The sequence below is a fragment of the Coenobita brevimanus genome, chromosome 42 (genome assembly GCF_032717465.1).
Source record: "Coenobita brevimanus isolate Jiangsu-jjx chromosome 42, ASM3271746v2, whole genome shotgun sequence".
NCBI lineage: Eukaryota > Metazoa > Arthropoda > Malacostraca > Decapoda > Coenobitidae > Coenobita > Coenobita brevimanus.
In genome coordinates, this window is record NC_136995.1 from 1,506,061 (window position 1) to 1,520,806 (window position 14,746).

At 40.2% G+C, this 14,746-nt stretch overlaps 1 protein-coding gene across 1 annotated transcript; it reads right to left on the bottom strand.

Moving 5' to 3' along the window:
- Nucleotides 1-25: 25 nt before the first annotated feature.
- On the bottom strand, nucleotides 26-4,073 carry LOC145397660 (uncharacterized). Its single transcript, XM_080270700.1, has 4 exons — nucleotides 3,966-4,073; nucleotides 1,875-2,204; nucleotides 419-1,799; nucleotides 26-352 (listed from the first exon to the last, which is right to left on the bottom strand). The coding sequence occupies exons 1-4, from the start codon at nucleotides 4,071-4,073 to the stop codon at nucleotides 147-149; spliced, it is 2,025 nt and encodes a 674-aa protein (XP_080126826.1). The 3' UTR covers nucleotides 26-146.
- Nucleotides 4,074-14,746: the final 10,673 nt, after the last annotated feature.

Consider the following 14,746-nt stretch of genomic DNA (forward strand, 5'->3'; position numbering starts at 1 on the left):
GTTGGTCTGTTAACAAAATAACTTGGTTTGCATGATTTTACCCAAACTTGGTGGAAGAGTTCAGGGTCAGCCAATGAGTTTTTCTAGGTCCTTTCCTCCTTGAGTAAGGCAGATTCATTCTCTCTCTCTCTCTCTCTCTCTCTCTCTCACAACCTAACTACCTCTTGACTGTGGTGGGAGGGAAACTTATTTGGTCTGAGGCGAAGGGGAAGGTCTACTGAATTCTTCCGGCACCAGATTTCTCTTATTCCTTCATTATCATCTATCTTCCCAGTATTTTTATTCCTCCATTTCTCTCCTTCCCTCCATCCCTCTTTCCTCCAGTCACCTCCCCTCCATCCCTCCTCTTTACCTCTGTCGCCATCCCTCCATCCTTCCTCTTTTGCTCTCTCACCTTGTCTCCATCCCTCCTCTTTACCTCTGTCGCCATCCCTCCATCCTTCCTCTTTTGCTCTCTCACCTTGTCTCCATCCCTCCTCCTTTCTCCCAGGCTTTTCTCCTCCATTTCCCCAACTTGTATATTCTTTCCTTCCATTATTCTGTTTTCTGTCTGCTCCTCCTGTCCTCACTTTATCCCCTTCCTTCACTGTCCTTCCCTCCTCAATTTTTCTTTTCTCCATTACTTTCCTTTCTCTACTTTCCTCCTCTTTCCAGTGGATCTTGCTATTTTCACGTACAGACAGCCTCATGTTTTCATTTATAATTTCCTTAGCACCATTTCTCCATTCTTCCTGTCTTGATATTTTTGCTTCTGTTTCTTTTCCTTTAGGGGTTTCCTTGTCTCCTCTGTGATGGGTTATTTTCTCTTCCCCATCATTCATTTTATCTGGTGTTTCACTTCTGCATCTGTTGTCTTCTGTTTCATGTCCTTCACATTCTATATCCACATTATTTCTGTCTTTTTTTAACTTTCTCTGATAACCTTCACTGTCGCTGCCTCTGGTCTCCACCCGACCTTCAGTTTTCTTAAACCGTTTCCTTGCTTTCAAAGTGTCCCCATCATACTTATTTTCCACTTGTATTTTAGTTTTGAACTCCCTTTTCCTTTCTGCTTGGATGAGCAATTTTAAAGAAAGATTGGAATTGGGTGGTGAGGATGAGAGGCTAGAAGATTCATGAAGATTTGAGACACTTGTGGCAGGCACTGAGGCTTTACTTTGGGTATCAGTTGATGGTAAGGAAGTCTCTGCATGATCTATATATTGAGGCTCCTGGGTCTGGACTGATGTAGAGGTATAGTGAGCCAGGTTTGAGGTATGCAGAGCAGTGTTCTCCCTCCTCCCTTCACATCTGTGATTCCTCAGTGAGACCTTATGTGTATACGAGGCACCACATGTGTTACACGAGAATGGCTTTTCCCCAGTGTGGAGCCGCATGTGCACCTGAACGTGGTCCCGCCGGGTAAAGTTTCTGTTGCAAACTGGACACATGTATGGCTTCTCCCCAGTGTGAGTCCGGAGGTGCGAAAGATAGCGGTGCCGGTGGTTCCTCGGAAATGTTTTGTGGCAGGTGGCGCAGGTGTAGTGATACGTTCTTGATTGTTTGTTTGTCCGTTGTTGAAGGTTGTGGTTCATTACCATCATGTATGAATGATCGCGGTGACATGCGCTTTCTTTGTTGTGGTTACTGGTCTCTCCTGATTTGCCTTTACTGATCATCTCCTCCTCAACGTCAGCTGGTTTCAGCCCTGTCTCACCTTTTCTCTTATCAGTTCCTTGTCCGTCTGCAATTCTTGTTCCATGTACCCTTGCATTGTCCTTCATCTTTTGCAGCAAATGCCCTCTGACTTTCACAGCCACCTGTGTTTTCATCTCACTATCATACACCCCAGCCTGCTCTTTCTCACTTTCCTCCCCTGCTTCATCCACCCTCACCTCCTCATTCTCCCTTGTCCTAGCCAGGTCAGTGTCTTTCTCATTCAACCCTTGCAAAGTTTCATGCCATCTTGAAGACTCTAGATCTAAATCCATTTGAGGTTTAACATGTGAACTTTGAACTGAACATTGCATCTTCTCATTTTCCTTTTCTTCCCAGGTTGCTTTAGGGCTGCAGATATCTAAACTTGATGGGATTTGAGGGTCCTGTAGCATCTGAGATCTACACTGAGGTCCAAGACGGCTGGATGATGTGCCGGGGGTGTGAAGAGGGCTGGTGGGTGAAGGTTCTGTCTTGATGAAGTGTGAAGGATGGGGTACTGGAGTTGCCTGTGGAAGGATGGAAACATTAGGTACTCTGTAAACACACTATTTATCACTTATGAGTTCAGATGCTACCATTGTTCATTGCATCTATATTTCGAAATTGAAATTACAAGTTAAGGTAGCTGTGTAGATCAGATACCAGATACAAGCACTGTTTAAACACAGTAGAAGTATTTGTAAAGTATAATAGAGCTCATATGCTACCATTATGTACATTTATCATACCTAATTGATATAAAAAATACTGGTAGTTTTTTATCAGTAACCTTAGTACATGTCAAATTTTCTGTCAAATGGAAGAGCATGGTCAATGTAAAGTATCGTGTAGTAGAGTTCCTATGCTACCATTACGTGTGGCGTTTAACCTACATAATTGACGTTACAAGCACTGGTAGTTGTTGATCATTAAATATATGTAACATTTTCAGTCAAAATGGTGAAGCATTGTCAATTATCAGAAGGAAAAGTCCAGTCACTACTACTCATCTCTCCATACAGTGATTAGTAGCATCATAAATCTAAAGCAATCAACACTGATGACTTGATTTTGCCCCTCATCAGCATTATCAGATTAAGTGGCTTTAAAATCACGAGGCTGATTTAGTCCATAGAGAGATGAGCAAGAGAGAAGACAGGGTTTTTATTGCTGACTGTGCCTATGCATTGATGTGTGCTAACAAAAAATAATCGTATGGAGATCTTACCTTTGCTGAGTTTCAATTGCAGCATCAGTAATAAGGCAAATACAGTTTAACGTATGGTCGACCACAGGAAAAAGTATACACCTATAACCCTTGTTTAGGAGATTTTAATTGATAACACAAAGAAATGAAAAAATAGTGAGCATCCTGAGTTGTTTCCCTTCATTTTTAAAAACATTTGTCATGACTATTTTATAATTTTGTGTTTATATTTATTCCTGTGCATACTTCTTCCTGCGGCAAACTGCACAGTAAGATACAGTACAAAAATCACTTCATAGTCGGATACAAAAGTCTGTTCCTCTCTTTTGCCTTATTCTCATTACTGTATTCTTAGATGCTTGAATTATGTGGCAGACAAAGGAGCACATTATCACCCACATATGAATCATAAGTTGCACCTTAGTCCACTGTCATTTTCAGGCTTCAGTGAATACACCAAGGAAAGAGAGGCAGAAGAGGCTAACAACCATTAGTAATTGGCCATACTTACCTGGCAACCCCTTAGTTATCAGCTGAAGAAAAGGAAGAGATTAGATGTCACATTTTCTGTCAGTCCACAGGGCTCCCAAGCACCTCATTGTAATCTGTTTTGCATATGACGCCTTTGTATTCCCTTGGATATTATTTGTATTGGTATTGGTATTTATTTTTTTATTATTATTATTTTTTTTACTTGTGATGGAAATCCATTTTTGTATTTTATTCCAGCTGATGCCAGATTATTGTTAATGTAGAGGAAGCCGGTGTGTAAATATTTTTTATGTGGTGTATTTGTGTATTTGTTTGTTTGAGTTTTACAGATGCAGTGGAATCTCCCAAATCGTGTGATCTTAAATAGCGGATTCATGATACATGGCAACATCATGCAAGAATTTGTAGTATTAGTAACTCGTGGAAATTACACGAAATTTGTGCATGCAGCCTCAAAAGTGATGTTTTCCTGATGCCTCGTGCAATGTGCATCACTATTACCTCAAGCCTGCACATCTAACTGAGTGTAAACCTATCGTAATCAAGCTTGGCAGTTACTAAACCAGTCATATTCAAGCATAGCACTTACTCTCAGCCAATTACAACAGTGCTTCCCTCCCACACCAGGCATGAAGGACACAGGCACCTGAAACTCTGGCGCCTGGCTCAGTGCATTGTCTCCTTCCGTTGTTAGCATGTGGTTCCGGTGTGGTGAGATTTTTTTTTTTTTCGTGCTTCCTCCGCCTGCCAAGTGTTACCATGGTCGATCGTAACCCTCCCAAGCCTACAACATCTTTGAGGAAGAGGATGAAGTAGAAGCCAATGTTAACTTAAACCCAAAAGTTAGATGTATTGAGGAGGAATGACGGCGGCGAGAGGAAAGCCAAAGTTGCCCACCATTATGGACTCAACGAGGTAATTCTGTACCAGACAGGTGCAGTAATTCCGCCCATATTATAACAAACTCACAGTCTCACGTTAAGTAATTTTGGTACATATGCAACACACATAATTAACTGTTGAATTGTAACTGCAAGAAGTGAGCAGAAAAAAACAAAAAATACCTATTTTCGGGTATTTAAAGAAACAGGCAAGTTGCCCACGGCACTGATTGCTGATGATCTCTCCGACTGACTGCATAGTTTACCAACCACTGCTCCAATTAGACGCATCAGTGTATCACACATTCTAAATCTTCATTTATAGCTTTCAAAGGTAAGTTTATAAACATGCCCAGTAGCTGTGTAATCCAGGAATAAGAACAAGTAACCTGTGAAAGACTCATTTCAACAGAAAATTTGGAAAGGCTTCACCCGTTTGGTAAAGAATTAATCTCAACAAACCGACAACTCTTACAGTGACACAGAGGCAGCTGAGGGCAACAATTACCCCACTGCCATTGTCTCCACACTGGACTTTGAGGGGTTCCTGAGGGAGGTTGATGAGGAGGAAGCGACACAGAGGTGGCAGCATGAGGCATCAGCACGCTTGCCTCATGCTGAGAGGCTGAAGTCTGCCTCAAGCCTTGGAACCCCTCCCCCCTCCCCTGTCCATGGAAGCAGTGTCATCAGTCAGATTCAGGTAAGAATCTTACAGTATTGTTCATTCCCATTAAATATGCTTTACTAATTTCCTTTTCAGGTTGTTAGTGTTCTCCAGTGACCAGTTGATGTAGGTTTGGGGGTAAGGGGGGCAACTTGATGACAGACCCATGAGTAATTTTCTCCAAAGATTAGTCATTTCTAACTCGTGGAATTTTCAGATCGCGGCATGTGCTCAGTCTCATAAAGCCACAATTTAGGAGATTCCACTGTATGCCGTAGTTGTACGAATATTGTGCCTAGTACAGTAGTGTACAGCACAAAGGAAATACTGTTTGCAGAAGTAATGTTGTTGTTGTTGGTGGTGCTTATTCCTGGTCTGTCTGGCCAAGCTGACCTGTTGACCACAGGTAAAGACCAGCTTCTGTGGTGCTGTCCTACAGGTACAGTACAGGACATCCACCATGCAGGGAACTTCTGCCCCCTTGTGGTAGACAAAACCTCACCAGGGTCAGACCAGGGTCTTTCTCATGGTGAGGTTTAGGGAAATATTAGATAGTTTGTCTCCTGGGTGGACACTGCAGCTGCTTTGCTGCAACCGGGGTGCACAGGACCATCAGGTGTAAGCTCCTCATTGGTGCCAGAAGTAGTGTGATAAGGAAGAAGTGTTGGCTCCTCCTAACCTGCTCAGCATAATACAGTAAACTCAATTATCTGTCATTGCAATATCCAGCCCAATACAACATCCAGCACTGCTGGTTGGGTTCTATTAAAGCAATGTCCGGTGCTGAAACGGGACACAACCAGCAGTTCTATGCAATATCCAGTGTTGAGGTGTATCAACCGACTCGTAAACGGTAGCCAGCCAGTTCAGTATTACCGTATTATTTTATGCTTAATTTTCATCTTTTCCGTATGGGAAAGATTTTAGGATGAAGGTTTGAGATGAAAGGTACCGCAATATCCAGCTCAGTGCCAAATATTGAGCTGATGGGGGGCTCTTTACTTTAACCAGTGTACGGCTTGGCTGAATTACGCTGGATGATTGGGAGTTTACTGTACCAGGTATGGTGTAACACACACACTGCATTACCAACACCAACACTGTGTTGAGGTGTTACAGTCAGTCCTTATAATAATTAAGAAATGCATTTCAAATATCACAGCTTTTGCCGTACACATAATACTGTAAATTTAGAGATACTGAAAAGTTATCTTTACAGTTAGCAAGAAAATTTCAAGCAATTTTGTTTTATTAATTGCAGAGCAAGAAAATTTCAAGCAATTTTGTTTTATTAATTGCAGACTAAATACCAAACGTGGACCATATTAATGTCAGCCTACAAAAAGGACTCACTGTACACATTGAATAAAACTTTACTTTTTTTTTTTTTTTAGCTCCTGGAAGCACAAATTTATTCTCTCAGAAATGTTAATTACAAATGTTAATACTGTACAGCAAACCACACCCCTTCTCACCTTACCATATCTCTTGCTTTGTACACCAATTTCTTAGAACTTTCATATCCCATATATTAAGCTTTTAAATCCATTGACATAATGGATTTCATTACATTCTTCTTGCTGGGTGTTGGAGAGGGATGCCTTCATGTGGTGGCACTGATATAACCAATTGGCTTCACTGCCTGATTACTGTATACGGTATAAATGTCCCATAACTTCCTCCTCGTCCCTGGAAACGGAGAATAGTGGTCTGCAGGAGGAGAGCAACTTCAGCATGCAGTCCACATTTCATATGAACCTGGGGCTACAACATCTACTATTCCCTGTTCTTACTATTCCTAAGTGATTATATGCAACTTAGGAGAGACCTTTTACAACGAAGGGTTAAATACACGGGTAAAGGAGGAGGGACGGAGTGTAAAGATACATAAGACGGGGATGTGAGTTGGAGAAAGGATGGCCACATGGCAGAGAACAGGGCAATGTGGAGGTGATTTGTTTGTGGGCACCCCTTATAGGATTAAGGTGTCTGGCAATAAATTAATAGATTGATAAACAGACACAGACAGACAGACAGATTGATTGATAGTAAATATATGCTGTATCTAACCCCTGCAGCTCAAAACATAACTCCTGAGCTACTTATTGTGATCCCAGGTATATCTGAACATAACCTGGTGGACTGGTGGCTGAAGTTTCCCCTCTCCTGAAGTTGTCCACCATCCTACTTTCAGGGGATAGGGAGGAAGCTGAGTAACCAGACAGTTGAGCTGCCTGTATATATCTGTGCCATTGGAAAACATCCCTCTTCATCACTTGTGTGGGTAGTAAAAATAAACTAAAATACATCATCATCATCATCCAGTGGCTCATTTAAACATTTCTCCATTCACTTCCTCACAATTCTCCTCTCAGCATCCTTCGAGGTGATCACAACACTGGAATGACTCGAGTTTAGTGGAATGTTAATCATAGTCTGTTTTTATCCGACAGAGATCCATAATTTTTTTCAGATAAGTTGACGGTCAAATGTAGTCAAACCGTAGGAGAAATATGAATACAAACTAAGGAGAAATTTGAATACTAACCAAAGAGACCCACTTATACCTCATAACTTAGGCATATCGAGTTTCATGCAACCTGCATTTAGTATTCAAGTTGTGGCAGTGACCCATTACCATCAAATGAAATCAAGGTAACTATAGCTGTTTGGAAAGTTGATGATGAGGCTGTGAATATTGGCTCCGTTAATTAAGCACTTATCTACAATTAATCCCTTCTGTACTGTGACATACTACTTAATATATTCTCCTGTGTTCTTAACCCTGTCTACCAGAGTACACCATCTTTATTTTTTTCTTGTTTCTGCCAGACGGTTTTATTCAGCGTAGAGGAGGCTTCTTGCCCGGAGATAGCAAGAATGAAAGGAAAGTTGTTATATTAGTAAAGGGACACATCAGGAACAAAAGTTTGCCCACTGTGTGTACTCCACACTTATGGTATGTCCATGACTTTCCTCCCTGATGCATTATATTAAAGAGAAACATTTATGGGCAGAGAGACATACTTAGGAATATTAGCCAGTAGAGGAAAGTGGGCAGCTGAAAAGTTGAAATATTAGGTGAACTTTTGCCCATGACTGCACATTTGTGAGTTTCTGATTCAACTGTAACCTTTAAAAAAAAAAAAAAAAACAGTGCACAAAGTCACATCTAACTGTCATGGAAGTGCTGAATGTGCAACAAATCCAAATGAAGAATTAAACCCCCATATGAAAATGTTGTTTATTGGGAAGATACAACCATTTTAGCCTGACTTGGACCCTCCTTAGGACAAATGAGCTACAGTTTTGGTGGGAAATGCACCAAAATTTTGAGAAAAACACATGTGGTATGGATGTAACTGGGGTGTGGTTAAAACCGTACAGCGGTTGAGCCAGACGCGGTCCAATATGTACAATTCCGCATCTCTTACACAATTTAGTACACAAAATAGATTATCGGGTTACATGCACACTTGGGGCTGATCGTTACAGCCTCCAACATAACCGTCTCATTAAATGTAAATAAATGAAGCTTCCATCATGGCCGCCTGCCCAAATGTAAACTAAACAAGGGCTTCCATCATGGCTGCCTCTCCCTAAATGTAAACAAACAAGGGCATCCATCTTGACTTATTTTGGTTCTGTCTCTTCTGTATCATGATATATATTTTATTTATCCTTGCTAACACCAGACAAATTTATTAAGTTTATGCAGAACTTCTTGAGGTAGAAGAGAGAGATCTTCAAGAATTTTTACTGCAAGAAGAGTCTGCTGAAGTGGGTAAAATCATCCGGTAGCAACAGGATGGAACTGTTAAAAAATAAAATCACCATACAGTACTGATGTAATGAAATGGTTTTGGAATACAACCCAGTAAATGAAAAGTGATTTAATGCTTGCAGAGTAATAATGTATTTTTGCAGTTTATTCTTTCCACTTACAGATTGATTTTTTCAGCTAAGGAGACTTTTAACTGGAGTGGTGGTACTGTAGTAGAGTATAGTAGTGGTGGTAGTAGTAGTAATAGTAGTAATGGTAGACTGGTAGTAATAGTAGTAGTTGCAATAGTAGTAGTTGAACCCAGTGGACTGCAGGCTGAAGTGGCCTTCCTTCTGCAGTCCACCATTGTTTGGGGAAATAGGGATGAAACTTAAGGATAGAGGTATAACCAGGCAATGGGGCCAACTGTTGTATCAGTGCCACCACATGAAGGTGTCCCTCACCAAAGCTGAATAAAATCTAGTAGTGGCAAGATGAAAAATAAATCACATCCTCAGAGCAAGATGGTTTTACTGGATTAAAAAAAAAAAAGTGAAAATGGCAATAATGATGAAATTTCCCAAACATGTCTTGCAGCCCGATGGAGTGCATATGCCTGTCAAAATATTAGGCTTAGAAAAGAACGAAAAATTCTGTATTGTAAAAACCAAATAATTAACTTCATTGTTCATGTGAAACCTGCACAGAGGAATAGTTCTGGGCCTGGATGCACAAACAGGCTTACAGGGATACTTTAAGTGACCTAGGAGTCTTCTTAGCACCTCTTCCCGAGTTATTTATTTTCCATATTACACCCTGACAATCTCTCGAATGCCATTTGTTTTAATATCCACATACTGTACTTTGCACCAGTAATATACAAGAGATTATTGAAGTGTATTGTGCAGAATGAATCCCACCTTAAGTCTCTCATGGTCTGTTATATTATTTTTAAATCCACATACTTTGCATCAGTATCATACGAGATATTATTAGTGGTAGGTGGGGGCGCTCACCATCCACTCACTCAGTGTAGTGCAGCTCTCAGGTGACTGCCCATTCCTCTCTTCCTTCCGTCTTTCCTTTCTTCCTCTTCTATCTTTCTTTCCTCTTCCTTCTCCCAGTGGTTGACTCCACACTGGGTGACAAGCCAAATGGTTTCCTGAACACCAGGAAACCATTTACTATGCTGGGTGGCAACCATATGCAGTAACCAGATTATGGCACCTGGTGGTTTAGTGGGCAGTTAAGGTGCTCCAGTCAGAATGAACCTGTGCAGGTTTATATCCAAGGGGTGGTTGGGGTTTATTGCTCACGAAATGCCACTCAGGGATGAGTGAGGGTGGTCACTCATCTTAAATGTCAGGACCAACTTGCTTAGCCCCAGGCTCCTACACTCCTCATGGGGCAACACAAAATTTGATGATGATGATGATCATGTAATGTGCTGAATAAATCATGCCATAACATGCTCCCTTATGCTATTTATTTCACTTTAATATCCACGTGAATTGCATCAGTAATATCCATGAGTGTGTGGAATAAATCACTAAGGAAGAGGTGCAACGAACTCTCAAAGACTGCTTAAAATACAGGCCTCAGTATCAATGTGGTCTCATAATTTCAGTGGTTTTTGCAGGAGGTACAAGAGAAATGGAGAAATCCAGTACCACTTTCCTTGTCCTTCCTGTGAAACAAATCACGGAGGAAAATTAATGTGTAATTCATATTTGTTTTTGAAGGAAGAATGAGGGACAAGGAGAGATTCAGTACTTTTTCCCTTGTCTTTCCTGCAAAACAAATCTTGGAGTGAAACATAATATCATCCAATCTTTTGCTCTTCCTATAAATCAAATCTTGGAGGAAAATTGTGTCTGTAACTAAAGATTTGTTTTTCTAGGAATAAACAGGGAAGGAGAATGCAGAATCCATTTGTCCCTTGTTCCTTCTAGAAAAAGAAATCGAAATCACCCTCTCCCTTGTTTGTTCTACAAAAAGAAATCTGGTTGATGGATGTAACTACTGTACAAGACAAGGGAAAGAGGGTGTAGAATCTTCCCATTCTTTGTTCCTCCTACAAAAAGAAATCTGTTATATGAGAGATGTTATTATATAACAAGGGAAGGAGAAAGCAGATATCCACCATACCTTGTTCCTCCTACTAAAACAAGTCTAAGATATGAAAGAGAAATGATTGTAAGTCTGTTTGTGAATCCGGGCCCTGGTTTGACCCTCCGCTGCGCAAATACTCTACCTTGCACTCACTCACACACTCTCGGATTCTAATTGTACACTGTTTATGGGTTATATATTAAAAGGGGGACTTAGCCTAAGGAACTTGCCATACAAACATCTTGTATATAAACCTAGAATATTTGTCTCTCTTATTAAGTACAAGGGTTATCAAGGCATTTAATATTAGTGTGTCATTGCTACCTACTTCACTCCTAGCTTCATGTTCATTGCTATCTTGAATCCGAGTGATGTCTTGTTTAGTTTATTCTTGCCAGACGATTTTATTCAGCTTAAAAGCTGTTTATTATAGTACAACCTCGTAAATCCAAACATCCAATTTCCAGAAACCTCCATTTTCCAAAATATATTTTCATATAATAGAAGGGTGTTGATACCTGTCCTCACACAGTCACTGCATATTTGAAGACAGTGTTAATTGTAGATGAGTATAGCAACAGGTGATATATTACTAATACAGCACAAGGTACTCCACTGTATTTACTGTTCGTGGTGCTATATGCTATTTCTACATAATTTTCTCATAATTATCATAATCATTCTTCATTCCTAAATATTCCATTTTCCATAAAGCCAGTGGATTCAGATATTTCAGATTTTAGATTTGAGAGTTCATACTGTACTGCTATACTGAATGCCTGTTCAGAAAGTCTCTCCTAAGCCGAATAAAAATTGTCAGGAGATGGCAAGAATAAAAGGAAAAAGATATCCCAAGGTTCAGATAATTATTTTCTCTCCTGGTTCTCACTCACCATTTTGCATCTCCCTCACTCACAGAAAACATCCCCCCTTTTGACTAACTTGGTGATTGTCCCAACTCAAGACTAAGGTAAACATTGTTAAAACTGAGAGTACAGAGAAGTAGGTAAGCTCCCAGTCAGACCACCATTTGTGAAACCGTGAAGAGACAAAACACATCTGCTCTTTCTGCCTTGCTGATAAATGTTCTATAATGATGCACATGGGCTAACCAAATCTGATGCTCACTACTTTTCTGGAAAGGATGATAATAATAATAATAATATATTAAAAAAAATGAATATATCCCCTTTGAGGTATAGGGGTTCTAAGGCTGAGCTGATGTAGATAACCAGCCTATTTCTTTCTATCCTTGAAGACATTACACGCTCAAAAAAAAACTCAGTCATCTCCTAAAGAACATTAACAAGGCTGTCTCTCCAGCTGGGGTGTTCAGACCACTAAACCACAAGCCAATGACCCTCTGAATGCCTGGCTTTACATACACCTTGGCCCTCTCAGTTTTAACAATCTGGCTGTGAGAGTAAACATTAACAAAGGTTGATTTAAAAGTGAGCGCCTTGGACTCCTGTTTTTGGTAGAGGGTAGGACAAAGAAGGGTAACGTGAAAAAAGCTGGAGAAGGTGGAATACAAAAATCTGGGGTTGATGAGAAGTCTTCCCTCTTTCTTTTACTCTTCCCTTCTTCCCAATTCTCTTCAATACAGTATTTTATCATCACAAATACTGTCATCACAGTTAATAATTTTAGCTTCATAGTGACCTTTGTAGAAAGAATTATCTTTTTTTTTAAGGCTTTTTATTTCCTTTTTCCTTTTTAGTAACCGAGTTTCTTCACATTTTTTCTTGTCTTCTTTAGGGGCTTTTTCTCCCCTATTTTTACCTTTGTCATGACTTTTTTTTTATATTTTCAAGGCTTTTTTTCATCATTTCAATAACAGTTTCTTCAATAACGTTTTTTTCATTTTCCTTTCTTTAATGGTATAGCTTCTCCTGGTCCTTTAATGACCAGTTTTAGCTTCTACAGACTTTTTTCTGCCCTGTTACCTACTTCAGGGATTTTTTTTCTATCATGTTTTCCTTCATAGTCCTTCCTCTACTTCACAGGAATCCACAACAGACTGAGGACTGAGATCCATAACTTGGAAAAAAGATCACTTAACTTAAATACGGTGCTGACGAGAAGTGTTGGTGCAAATAACTATACAAACAGACAACACTGTGGGTGAATAGACGTACCCTCGGACACACCCATCTATACCAACACTATTGCAGTTGACCCTTGCTTTACCGTACCCCACTAGACCATACATCAGATTTAACGAACACATTGAATCCCAGGACAAACCGTCGTGCATACTGGACCATCGGCTTTATCGTATTGGTCTTCCCTTCTGTTGATCCAGTATAGAGAAGGTTTAGTGTATTGTTATATGTCGGCCTAATGGAGATGTCAGGGGCATATCCAGAATTATAGGAGGTTGAAGGGGGGGAGGGGTTCAACTGGAATGTTGGAAGGGAGAGGAAGAAGTGTTAGAAATAGTTGCAACTCCAGGCTCATCTGACGGTGAACCTGGTGGACTCCAGGGTTGTTACTTTCCATCTACAATCTGCCATTCTCCTTTCAGGGAATAGGGAGGGAACTGAGGGATGTTTGTGTGACCAGGCAGCAAAGCCAAGCAGTTATATTGGTGCCATCGTGTGAAGGCATACCTCTCCGACACCTACGAAAAGAGGTAAAAAGAGAGAATGGTAGTATGATTCAGTAGGATCCCTCTTGAAAACTTACTCAGGGGGGGAAATAAAAGCAAAGAAAAATATGAATTTGCTGGGTGGAAATAAAAAGAATGAAATATAATATGACTGCAGGGACCCTCTCAAAAACTGTATTAATAATTGAAATGATCATCAAAAATTATGTGCTGTGAGTTGTATCTAGTGTCCACTGAGTAAAGGAGGGAAGGTAGATGGGGTCCTAAAAAAAGAGAGGGAGAGGGAGAAATGGATATGCCCATGAGTGTTGGATAGGCCAGGTGTAGGTGGGATGAGATGAAGCATTTAACCCACTCCCTGTGATGCTGCTTTGCCTTACTCCAGTTAACTGTGGATGATCTTATTCAGTGTAGGACCTCGTAAGCTGAAGGAGGTTGAAGCAGTAATCTTAATCTCCTTCATTGTGAGATTTTTGTCATCAGGTGAATGAAATAAACCAACAGTAGCTAGAATAGGCTGCCTGAATGTTGATGTAGTTTAGGGATTTAACTAGTTTGCTGCTATGGATGTATTTGGTAATTTCTTCAAGCCAAATTCAGGTGGTTTAATTCCAGTATATTCTCCTGGCTAAATTCGTGTATTTTATTCGTGAGGGAAATTCAAGCATCGCAAGGGTCACTGAAATTAACAGTTTAACCACAGATAGCAAAAGAGTTAATCTGCCCTCCTCCACCTGGGCAGTCATCACCCACATTTACACCCAAATAGTGCACTCTACCCAAACTAATGAAAACAAAAAAATATACCAAGATTCAAAACAAAACTGTACAAAGAACATCAAAAAACTGTAGAAAAATGCAGTAAACTATAAATGGATATTTAAAATAACATAACAACCTCACTCTAAGCCTAATCTTAGGACTGTTAGCAGAGGGAACTAAATCCTTACCAAATGAATGGTGAAGTCTGCTGGAGAGGTCAGGCCAGAGGAAAAAGTAGCAGAGAAAAGACAAAATAGATACTGAATAATCAATTATATAATAGTAATGGCCAATCTCATATTATCCCTTTTGAAGTGTAGGGGCCTGAGGCTAGGCCATGGTAGACCAGTACACTCATGAATCCCTTCCCCTAGCTGGAGAGGAGTACTGTATGCATTTTTTTTCTTTTTTACTCCAACTTTACCAAAAATTGCATTCTCTATATCTTGGATGCTAACTTGTTATAACAGATTAATACTAGAATATGATGGCAGTGGAATAGAAAGGAGGTAGAGTCACAGCACTCGCATTCAGTCCCGTAATCACTGTGCATGAAACAAATGAACAAAAATCTGGC